General features: G+C 41.3%; 2 protein-coding genes across 2 annotated transcripts; one reads left to right on the top strand and one right to left on the bottom strand.

Annotated features, from left to right (window-relative positions):
* Window positions 1-1,849: 1,849 nt before the first annotated feature.
* On the top strand, window positions 1,850-5,012 carry FBXO39 (F-box protein 39). The gene is made up of 3 exons (XM_005424366.2): window positions 1,850-2,868; window positions 3,640-3,816; window positions 4,884-5,012. The coding sequence occupies exons 1-3, from the start codon at window positions 1,855-1,857 to the stop codon at window positions 5,010-5,012; spliced, it is 1,320 nt and encodes a 439-aa protein (XP_005424423.1). The 5' UTR covers window positions 1,850-1,854.
* Window positions 5,013-5,786: 774 nt separating this feature from the next.
* TEKT1 (tektin 1) lies at window positions 5,787-10,353 on the bottom strand. The gene is made up of 7 exons (XM_005424365.3): window positions 10,066-10,353; window positions 9,533-9,698; window positions 9,194-9,322; window positions 8,618-8,761; window positions 7,172-7,394; window positions 6,389-6,585; window positions 5,787-6,101 (listed from the first exon to the last, which is right to left on the bottom strand). Exons 1-7 carry the CDS (start codon window positions 10,253-10,255, stop codon window positions 5,942-5,944), a joined length of 1,209 nt encoding a protein of 402 aa, XP_005424422.2. The 5' UTR covers window positions 10,256-10,353; the 3' UTR covers window positions 5,787-5,941.

Raw genomic sequence — 10,353 nt, 5'->3', positions numbered from 1 at the left:
CGGCTCTGGCGCCTTCGCGGACCTCGGCCCAGAGATCCGCGTCAGCTGGACTAGTAAAAGGACTCAGGCTGGGTTGCCCACTTGGGTATCCAAGCCACAGCTCCTGTTACTTCTGGTAATTATCGGTCAAAGTCTTAGAAGGTTTTTGTTTGTTTGCTTTTACTCCACGGGCTTCTGCAGCTCTTGCTGGAGGAGACAGCTAGTGTAACTGTCCGTATGGGATGGTAAACCATCCGGCATGCCCTCTGAAGCAAAGAGGGCCAAGGGCAAAGGATGTATATGTTCAGCGGTGGGGGATTTTATTTTGATTTGGTTCTTTTTCTTACCCGAGTGGCAAACAAGACATGCAAAGCATTCATTTATCTTGAAATTACTTCTGCCTGAAAAAAAAAAAATATCTAGAAAGAACTGTACCAGCGTTTTTTTCCAAAGATTTGTTTTCCCCCCACCAAGTTAAACTCGGAGCTGACAGCTACAACACCTCCTTAACTAAGGCTTCGCTTATAGTGATGGAAAAGCCAACCCAACACTGCAGTATACCTCTTGAATCAGACAACTGGCTTATAAACAAACATACATTTTACAGATTCATAAGAACTCTGGTTTTAAAAAAGTTCGTGCCGGTTTGTATTCACACACTAATATTGATGACTGCAGTGTAATAAACACCCTTTATTAACAGATGTGTTTCTATGTATTACAGCCCTATATTCTGTTCTGCTTTACTCTGTCCATTGCCTTCAGGGCTTCCAGGTAGCTGAAGTGTTAGACCTCTTCCCCTGTGTTCTCCCCACTCTCTGTAGCAAAAGTTTCAGGTTCTTCCCACTAGCAAACTGGAGCTTCAGCCGCCATATTTTATGACTTGGTTTGGATTTTTGGAAATTGATCTAGAGACCTCCTAAATGACTAATAGTTCTGCAAAGCAAAGAGCTCTTCTTGGGGGTGCTAAATACAAGAGAGACAGAGAGAGAGAGTCAGGTAGTAATCAGACCACATGATCAGTTTCTAAGGGTTTTATTGATAGCTGGGGATGTGGGTTGGTACTTTGAATGGCAAGAGTGGGCAGAGGAATCCCTAAGAATAGAAATGGTGCTAATTGAAAAGAGTATGTGTACAGGCAGAGACATTCTATGTGACATAAGAACTGTAGGCAAAAAGACAAACAGTAGACTGAAGCTTAATTGCGCTATCAACCTGTCCTTTCATGCCTGTTTATACAATTAAAATAGAAATATCTGAGCTTTTGTAGTTGTAAGCAGATTCTCAGGGATCTGCATGTTTTCTTCTTCTTATGGTGCACTTCTTGTTTCCATCCATTTCAACTTTTTTCATCCAGCCTTAATCTAAGGCAGGATACTGATTGTCATGGAATGGTACCCTAGAAGACTATGAAAAGTCATTAGTGCTTATTTTGCACTGATGGTCCTGTTCAAATGTATACAGCCCAAAGAACTGAGTACTTTTAAACGCTAGGCATCAGATCACAGACCATGATCAATTAATTGCAGCTGATGCCAACCACAGGTTTTGCAGACAATGTGGCTACTGTCGCAGCATTTGGTACCATTTTATTGTTTAGCTAGACTGAAGGTGAAGGCCCAAAAGTTAAAATATGTGTCCTGTGCTTGTACTGCGATTGTTCTTCACTCCTTGTTTTTTTCTTTTGATTTAGGTAAGACTATACTTTAGACTCAAGGGTTTGTTTGACAGCTGGAGTACAGAGGTTGTTGGTTTTGATTGTGAAGAAACAAACTTTCATCCATTTGTTTAGAAGCCTATTATGTTGGGATTGGCAAGAAATCTACCCACAGCTTTCCACGTGTTGGTTTAAGACCCGGAAGAGAAGTCCTCTCAATGGAAGATGACAGTGAACCCGAGCAAAGTTCCTGGGCCTATCTACCTGATGTCTGTCTGAGGCATGTCTTCCATTGGTTAGATGACAGAGACAGATCTCGGGCTGCCTTGGTCTGTAAAAAATGGAGTTGTGCCATGCACTCTGGATCTCTCTGGAGATGCAGAACCATCACCTTTTATGGCCAACCATCAAGGGCACGCACACTGGAGTTTCAAAGTGCACTGTGGTATACCAAGAAATTTGGCAAGTATTTGAAGCACCTTGAGATCAAGTTATCAAATCCTTACAATACTCCCTTTATCAAAAAATTTCAAGTGATTATGAGAGGTCTTCTTTCACACCTGGGTAAGTGTAATAGTCACCTAGTATCCCTGAGCATCAAGTACCTAGAATTAGACTGCTTGATCTGGAGAAATGTGGTTAGGGCTCAGTTTATCAAGAATTTAGCTGCCTTCCTGAAAAGAATGAGCAATCAACTTGATTATCTTAACTTAAAAGGAGCAAGAATAACTTTGGAAGAAGGCTGCGAGCTTCTGAATTCTCTAAGCAGTTTGACAAATAGAAGCTTTATATCTGAAATCAATATTGAGGATTTCTTCAGTCTCCACCTTTCTGTCTACAGCAGTGCCTTGTTCCACCAAACTATGTCTAAGTTCCACAGGCTGACCATCCTGACTTTCAATTACAACTGCATCTCTGATGAACTGCTGGACATCCTGCGGGAGCGCAGCTCTCATTCCCTGTGCACCTTGAATATCAAGTGTCATATCCATGACCCTCATGGGCAAGTGGTCTCAGGAATGTCATGGGCAAACTTGGCCAAGAGAGCCCCAAAACTGAATGTGAACTTCTTCTTTGAAAGAGTCATGAAGCATGATCATCTAGCTAGGATCCTGCTAGAGGAGATCCCAGTTAGGAGCATCAGCCTACGGAGCTGTTATTTTAGTGACCCAGACTGGACAATGAGACCTACTCTCACCAACCTTCTCCCAGCTTACTGGCATGGTCTGCAGGTAAGGGAAACAATAGAGACACCCTACTGCGGTATCACAAAGCTCTACAAAGCAATCATGTAGGCCTTCTGCATAACAGCAGTCAGCAACAGAAGTTCCTGACCGCTTTAGTTTTATGTTCAGAGGGCAGTTTTCATAAGTAAGTTCAGTGTTTCATCCATAATGTTGTTAATGAAATTATCCCTGTCCAGTTATAACCCTCCATAATGCTATCCATAATTTGGCAATACACAAATGTCCTATAGCGTATCTAAATTACCTAGTGCCCATGTCAAAGCACTTCAGTGTCACAAGGGATGTGTCATCAAAGGTTTGCAACAGCTGACCCACATAAGTGAGCATCAGGTCTTTGCATGCCAGAGGGAAACAAGTGGCCTTACACCTGACGGCTGCTGACAGCTTTCTGTAAGTCCTGTTTCCATTGCAGAGTTGCGAATAAACACCATAGATATGTAAAGCTTTCTAGAAACCACCATTGGCTCTACTCTTGTCTCTGGGATAATTTTCATTATGTCAGATAAGATCATGGTATGACTGTAGATGCAGTGTTTTCTAATAAATGCACAAGGGATCACCCCCTCTTAACAGGACAGTGATTTACTGTAGCACATACACTGTTGTCATAATGCAAAACAGATTGTGAGCTAATATCAAGGTACAAAATTGATCTGCTGACTTTTTTTTTGTTAACTTGGAAAACTATTTGTTGAATTCTAGTTACTGCATGCAACATCTGTTTAGTAGTACTAACAGTGTTCATTTTTTTCCAAGAAATTAACACTTGAATTAAACAATGACCATGAGTTGCTGGACAATGAGCTGCTACAGCTTATTTTATCATGCAAGAGGTTGTTATTTCTGAAAGTCTGGGCATTTCTAAGTGTCAGCTTTATGGAGAGGCTGCTACAAAACCGTGCAGAAAGGAAATGCATTTTGACTACCATAAAGGTAAGACTGTGCTTCAAAACTCCCACTCCCATTCTTGCTCCTATACGCAAAGGTCCCCATGCCCAGGCAAAGATCACTTACAGAAATGTTAATCTAACTGTCTTCCCTATGTTATGCCTTAGTACCAAAGAGCTTGGGAGCCACTCACAGAAAGGAGGCTTTCCAACCCTACTTAGCCACATACAGATACTATAGAAGTTTATTATGAAGTCCTGAAAATTCCAGAAGCCCTTCCTAGACTGGCACTCCCTCTGTCACCTCTAGTTGAAGTCCTCTCCCACTTCCAGGGTTTCTCAGTTACCTCTCAGGCTCAGTGCTTATGTCTATAACCAAGGAAGGTGGCTATAGACATATAACCAAGGAAGGTGGACTGAATCCCACTAAACTGCAAAGATACAAACGCATCACACCCTTTAGGGGTCCTGTGTTGAACTGGGGCCAAGCCGCAACTGTAGCTGGTGTAAACCATGCTGACATGCTACTTTCTGTGCTACAATCTGAATTCTGTAGGTCCTTACAGATCTGTGCAGATCCCAGGGATGCATCAGTTCTGGGGATAAAAAGAACCTTGTTCTTCCTGTCTGAGTCAGCACAGGCAGACGGCAGGGACAACCACAAAACCACAGCTAAAAGACAAAGAGTAAATTTACTTCCCTTCTTTTGCTCACCGAGGCATCCCCAAAGCAACCCCCAGGCAGACACACACAAGTGGAGATAGAGGCACAGTTAAACTCGCTTCATGCCAGAGGATCACTGGCTGGCATTCATACTGGGTTATCAAGGGCTATTCCCATCTGCAAGGTCACCTGAGTGATTTACAATCCTTCTTGCTAGTCTTCCGCTATTTAAGCCATTCCTCCCAACACCTCCCAAAAATTCTTTGTCAGGAGATGATGTTTTCAGTCAGCTGGGAGTGGGAAGAGAGTAAAGCCTCAAGCTTCTATTCTAATTCAAGGAATTCTGCTTCTCTAGATTCCTTATTAGTCACAGATGCTTCTTGTTGCCATGAGCTGTAATGGGTTGAGCTCCCTATATCTGAGAGACATGACTGCTGTTTGTGCATACAGGTCAGGATTTATACGGCCCAAGATGACAGCACTGAGGAGGAGCGGCTGCTGGCTGATATTTACAGGAAATTCAAGTACCTGATTGACTCAGAACTTAATTATTTTGTCATTACCTACCCAATGGTATAAACTACAGGAAGAGAACACCCAATGACATCTGCATTAATGGATCCTTTGGAGTGCTTTAGTAAGGGATTTAAATTTTGACAGCAGTGCTTCCAAAAGGGAGTTATCATTCCAGCAAGTGAGAAGCAAGGGACAATTTTAAACTCCATGCATTAAAATGTTGGACTTGGGAACTGGACTCTTTTGTCTCCAGCATTATTTATTCTTTCCCTTGCTTTGGTTTTCCTTGCCAGAACCAAAGGAAGCAGTGATCCCTTTTCCACCCTTACAGGCATCTCTGATAAAAATAAGACCCTCCTCTTTTTTCAGCACTTCTCATTGTAGAGCTTCAAACACTTTACCACTGAAGCCCATCTCATTGTTTCCATTTTATGAATAGGGGAACTGAGACATGGGGTGAACAAGTGATTTTCCCAAAGTCAGCCTTGACTTGATCTCGATTCAGATGCAGACAGATGCACTATCTAGGGTATCAGTTAGGTAAGTTAGGTCCTGTTAAGTTGGCCATACTGTCTAGTTCTTAGCAGCAGATGCTAAGATAAAAACAAAACATCGCATGGTCAGTCCTGAGAGACATCCCTCCCACTTGCCCAGCTGTCCAATAAGTGATTTATGAGGACACTCCTGCTCTGGCTTCCACACAGTTGCCTTCTGACACCTTTCAATGGCAAAAGATATCACTAGTTACACATGAGAGAAACATGGAAGAAGGGGCATTTCTCATTATTCTGAATTTTATTGCCAAGTGGAAGATTTCATCAAACATTTTAGAGCATAGATAGTTCTGAAACAGATAGCTGTAAGTACTAGGTCTGTTTTAATTACTTTGTGCAACTAGACAGCATTGAGCCAAGCCAATAAATTTGGAAGCTTGCAAATAAAATTTCAGCAGGAGCTGGTTCTTTGCAGTGGAGTCTCCCAGTATAATGACTTCAGTAATTGTTTATGCAAACAGACTCTCTCATTTGCATGCACAGCACTTCATCAATGTACAGTGTGTTCTCCTTGACCTTGATCTCTTCCTCCAAGGAAAGCTGTCGGCGGCTCAGGCCTTTCAGCTCTGTCTGAGCCTGTGCCAATGCATCCTTTAATCTAACAGGGAAAACAGAGGCAGGCATTAGTTGAAAACACATGGGTAGGTTTTTTTTTCTCATAAGGGTTAGGAATTCTGAGCAAGAAAAAGAAAGACAGAAAGGGATTCACAGAGAATAGCCATTGTCTTCCCTTAAAGTCTATCCATTAACTTCCCTTAAAGTGTCCTGCCCTTAAAAGAAAAGCAATTCCCAACTTTTCAGGGAGAATAGTTGGGACCCATTGTTATGCTAACACGTTAAATTAACCAATACCACAGATTTTCCTCTTGCATAATTTCCACTTGCCTTTGAATATTTTTGGTAATCTCTTGAACTTCACTCATCAGGCTGCTGTGCACCGTGTCATAGCACAGTTCCACACTGGGGCGATGGTTCCTTGCTTCCAAGCGGGTTTGAGCCACTTTCACAGGTGCTTCCTTATCAGTGATTGCTTTCTTTAAGGCTGCAATGTTCTTCTCCTGTGAGGCAGTCTCATCCATCACCTTAACAAATCCAACAATGAAATTCTGCACACTGCACACAATGTGTGAAACCATCATCATCTACTTTAATAGTTGCAACAATCACAGTAGCACTCAATATGTTGTTATTTCATCCAATAATATTTTACAAAGCTTAGCCAGGAGTATGATTCCTTCATTGGAAAGCAGATGACACAGTTCTGGGTAAACCCAGAAATTTATGCTCAGCAATTAATATCTTTTAATGTTAATACTCAGTTTTCATGTGTCAAATTTTGAGCACATTGACCCTGCTGTTATCAATTATCAGGCTCTTACATCACAATCCTGAGAAAGCTATAGGAGCCTCATGCAACTAAAAATCACAAGGAAAATCCTGTCTTTACTGATGGCTACAGCAACATTTAGATTGAATGAGTGACTCCAGAAATTCGTCTCTTTGGTGGTGCACACAGAGCTAAGAAAAAAAAATCTAAAGTTACTTTTACGGAGAAGGGAACAAAAAGGAAAATGTGGCAGATAAGTGCAACCCACTGGATTGGGTACACTGGTAGATAACCCAAGCCCTGTGTTTCCACTTTTTCACTGACTGTCCCCTATGACTTACCATTGCAAGAAGTGTCTCTAGCTTGTGCTTGGCATCCTTGACTTCCTTCACCCTATTTCTAAAAGCATTATTCACCATCTCACATTGCTTGCGCATGTCATTTGCTATCTGTGAGAGGATGCCATCGATAAGTGCCTTCAGTGCCAAAGAATTGTTTCGCTGCTTGTCAGCCTTTTCAACATTTATGTTTGTGAAATCTATCCAGTCCTCAGGGCTAACAAAACTGAAAGGGAATCAAAATAAGAGATCACCAACAGACAGCAGCAGGCCCTCTATGACTTCATAAATCTGTAATTGTGCCACAAAATCAAGAACAAAGCAGCACTTTTAACTGCATGTCCCAGTAAGTGCCATATGTCCAGGGAGTGCTACAGATACAAAGGAAAGACTCTGTCACAATCATTTTGTAATGAAGTAGATGAGAGTCCAATGAAAACAAATTTGCTAGAGACACAGAGGAGCCTCGCTGTTACTTTCCCCTCGCAAAGGGGAGCTTATGAGTTAACATGGCAGGAAACACACATAATAATCAATATTTCTTAGAACATCTTTCATTAATAAAGCTGTTACTATTAATAGCAGGCAACTATTTACACAACACATTCACTTATTCTCTCACAGAGTTCACCTATACGACACTTCCAGTACCTGCCTGGAACAATAGTTGAGAAGCCCAGCCCCAAGAGAGTATCCCCAGAATTAGAGGGTTATGCTTGCGCAGCTTTGGCTTGCAGGCGGGTGTTTGAGAAGTTCTTCAGAGGGTTCGTTCCTTGTCTCATTGGGTGAATATATAAAGTTGTAATTGTAATTTGTACATAGCAGGCAACATCATCCTGGGTGTGGTCTGAGTTACACAACCTGTTTTAAGGGGCTGGCAGCAAGAGCTGTCAGCCTCTTGGTGTTGCAAGTTTGCCAGCTGTTACATAGCAACAGTGATTTTATGAGGCTCTTGCACACACTGCTTTCTCAGTACAGTTCCTCTTTTCAGCCCATTTTTCTGTGGTAGCTATTTTTGCATTTAAACCTTTCACACTAACTAACCCATGCAGAATGGGCATATTTGACAGCTTAATGTCTGAGTCAGAAACTGACTCGGCACCTCATGGGTCCCAGTCCAGCATTCTCCCCACTGGGACACCCCAGGAGAGGAAACAAGTTAAGATCAATAAATCTATTCTGTGTTTAAGCAATATGTGAAATTCTTCCTTAGCTAAATGTGAGCTTCAAAAACTTTTTTAAAAACTGCAGTTCACTGGGAGCATAATTATTGTGGTTTATTTCACAGACATATTACACAGATATAGAAGTGATGGACAGAAGTATAAGAAACAATTAGATGGCAAAAAGATAAAGCCTATTTTACACAAAACTAATCTTGCTGTTACTGGGACAGCCCATATTATCTGTATAATTATCATATGTTTGTTGAACTAAAGAACCACTTACTTTCCTTCTAGTTTCATTGCATTATCAGCATATATAATATGAGGAGTGTCATTTGTCAAGCTAGCACAGTAATCATCAATCGTCAAAGCTGTGAATTTGTCCTTCAGATCCATGTCCAGGTCGTATTTTGCTGAACGGTTTCGTCTAGGAGAAAAAACAACCAAAACTCTAAGACCATGTGTAGGCATTCACAGGTGTCCTTAATATGTATGCATACATACATTAGGTAATTCAAATGCTATTACAGAAATCGTCGTGTAAGAACTCTTAGTTGTCAAGTCACAAAATCTACAGTATGAAGCTGCCTTTTTATAAATTGATGGTACAATTCTCCTTGAAATTAAAGGCACAGGACTGGATCATGAGAAGACCAAGGATCAAGTGCAAGTACTTTGTATTCTACAAGTAGAACCTCTCACCACTACTGATTGAGTGGTATGAATTAGGACTGACCTCCTGCTAGTGTTTAGCATTGAAGATAACTTAGGACCTGTGTTCAGCCTGACAACTTCTCAGTATTATGGCTGTCTTAACTTTCATCTAATTAGTGTTCTGTTATGCTCTCTGCCTCTGCACCTGATTTGCTCATTTGTTTGTTCCAATGTACGTCCAAGTAAAGCAATAATCCCCTGGAGGACTTCAACTTCCTTCAGCAGCTGCTGTTCCACTTCATCATGCACCAAGTCAATCCCAACTCGCCTCTGCCTACATGAAAAAAGGAAAAAACCATCAGCCACATTGTTCAAATGCCTGCATGGAACAGAAGATGATAAAGGTCCACTTTCCTCAATGCTGTAACACCTAAATCAGACTGTGACTTCACTGTAAAGAGAGGTGTGCCTTTAGTTTGCAGTCTTTTTTCTTATTTGTTAGAGCTTCATTACCTAGACTTTTTTTGTCTCCTTGAATGCTTACCTGTACAGGAGACACTTCTGGGCAATGACAAGGGGCTCTTTGCAACCCTCCAAAGCTCTCTCCAGCCTATTCTTGAAAGTCAACAAAATCTCTGTCTCATGAACAATTTGTTCTAGCTTGTTATCTAATTCTTGCTTCCAGAACTTTATCTCTTCCCGTCTCTGTTCTATAGAATCAAAATAACAAACATGTATTAATATGGGCCCATTCTATGAGCAAGGGGACTGCAGCTCAGGTCTTAGGTATGGCTAAAAATAGACTTATTCTATAGTGGAGTGCCTGTAGTGCTGTGGGCTGTGTGGAAACAGTTTAGCAACCCTGTGTCAGGAGGTTTGGTTAAGAGAGCTTTTTGTGGGTTTTGTTATAAAGAGTCTGCCTCAAAATATTTTATAAAATAGTTTTGATTTTTTCATGACATCAACAAGCATGGCAATGACATATACTCCTATTCATTATCAACTAATTTGCTAAGTCCTTCTTGAAAATGTATCTCAAATAAAACATTTTGACCCTTGCAAAAGACATGGGATTACCTAATTTCTTGTTGACATCGCTTTGGGTTTTTTGAGTTGTCTTTTCTATTTCATCCACCAGCCTCCAACTCTCAGCTATCATGCATTCTGACCTGGATTTCTGGGACTCTGTACTGGCACGCTGCATCTGGTTTGCAGTGTACCATTCTGAGGGATGCAGTTTAGATGGATCTTGCAACAGTCTGGCCATTGCTATTTGGAAAGTTTCTGGATATAATGCAGGTCAGTTTTTGGAATGTCAAACCTGAAAACAGAAATAGCATTATATTTGGCTGCCAAAGCAAGAAG

The sequence above is a fragment of the Geospiza fortis genome, unplaced genomic scaffold, assembly GCF_000277835.1.
Source record: "Geospiza fortis unplaced genomic scaffold, GeoFor_1.0 scaffold538, whole genome shotgun sequence".
In the NCBI taxonomy this organism is placed as follows: domain Eukaryota; kingdom Metazoa; phylum Chordata; class Aves; order Passeriformes; family Thraupidae; genus Geospiza; species Geospiza fortis.
Note: the sequence above shows the minus strand (reverse complement) of the source record. Positions and strands in the feature narration are given on the sequence as shown.

Excerpts from the sequence above, each read along its gene's own strand:
- TEKT1 (XM_005424365.3), bottom strand. The coding sequence starts at position 10,255 with ATGGCCAGACTGTTGCAAGATCCATCTAAACTGCATCCCTCAGAATGG. Across the intron at positions 9,323-9,532 it reads CAGAAGTGTCTCCTGTACAG|GCAGAGGCGAGTTGGGATTG; the intron begins GTAAGCATTCAA and ends TTTTTCATGTAG. Across the intron at positions 6,586-7,171 it reads TAGAGACACTTCTTGCAATG|GTGATGGATGAGACTGCCTC; the intron begins GTAAGTCATAGG and ends GGATTTGTTAAG.
- FBXO39 (XM_005424366.2), top strand. The coding sequence starts at position 1,855 with ATGGAAGATGACAGTGAACCCGAGCAAAGTTCCTGGGCCTATCTACCT. Across the intron at positions 2,869-3,639 it reads CTTACTGGCATGGTCTGCAG|AAATTAACACTTGAATTAAA; the intron begins GTAAGGGAAACA and ends TTTTTTTCCAAG. Across the intron at positions 3,817-4,883 it reads GCATTTTGACTACCATAAAG|GTCAGGATTTATACGGCCCA; the intron begins GTAAGACTGTGC and ends TTGTGCATACAG.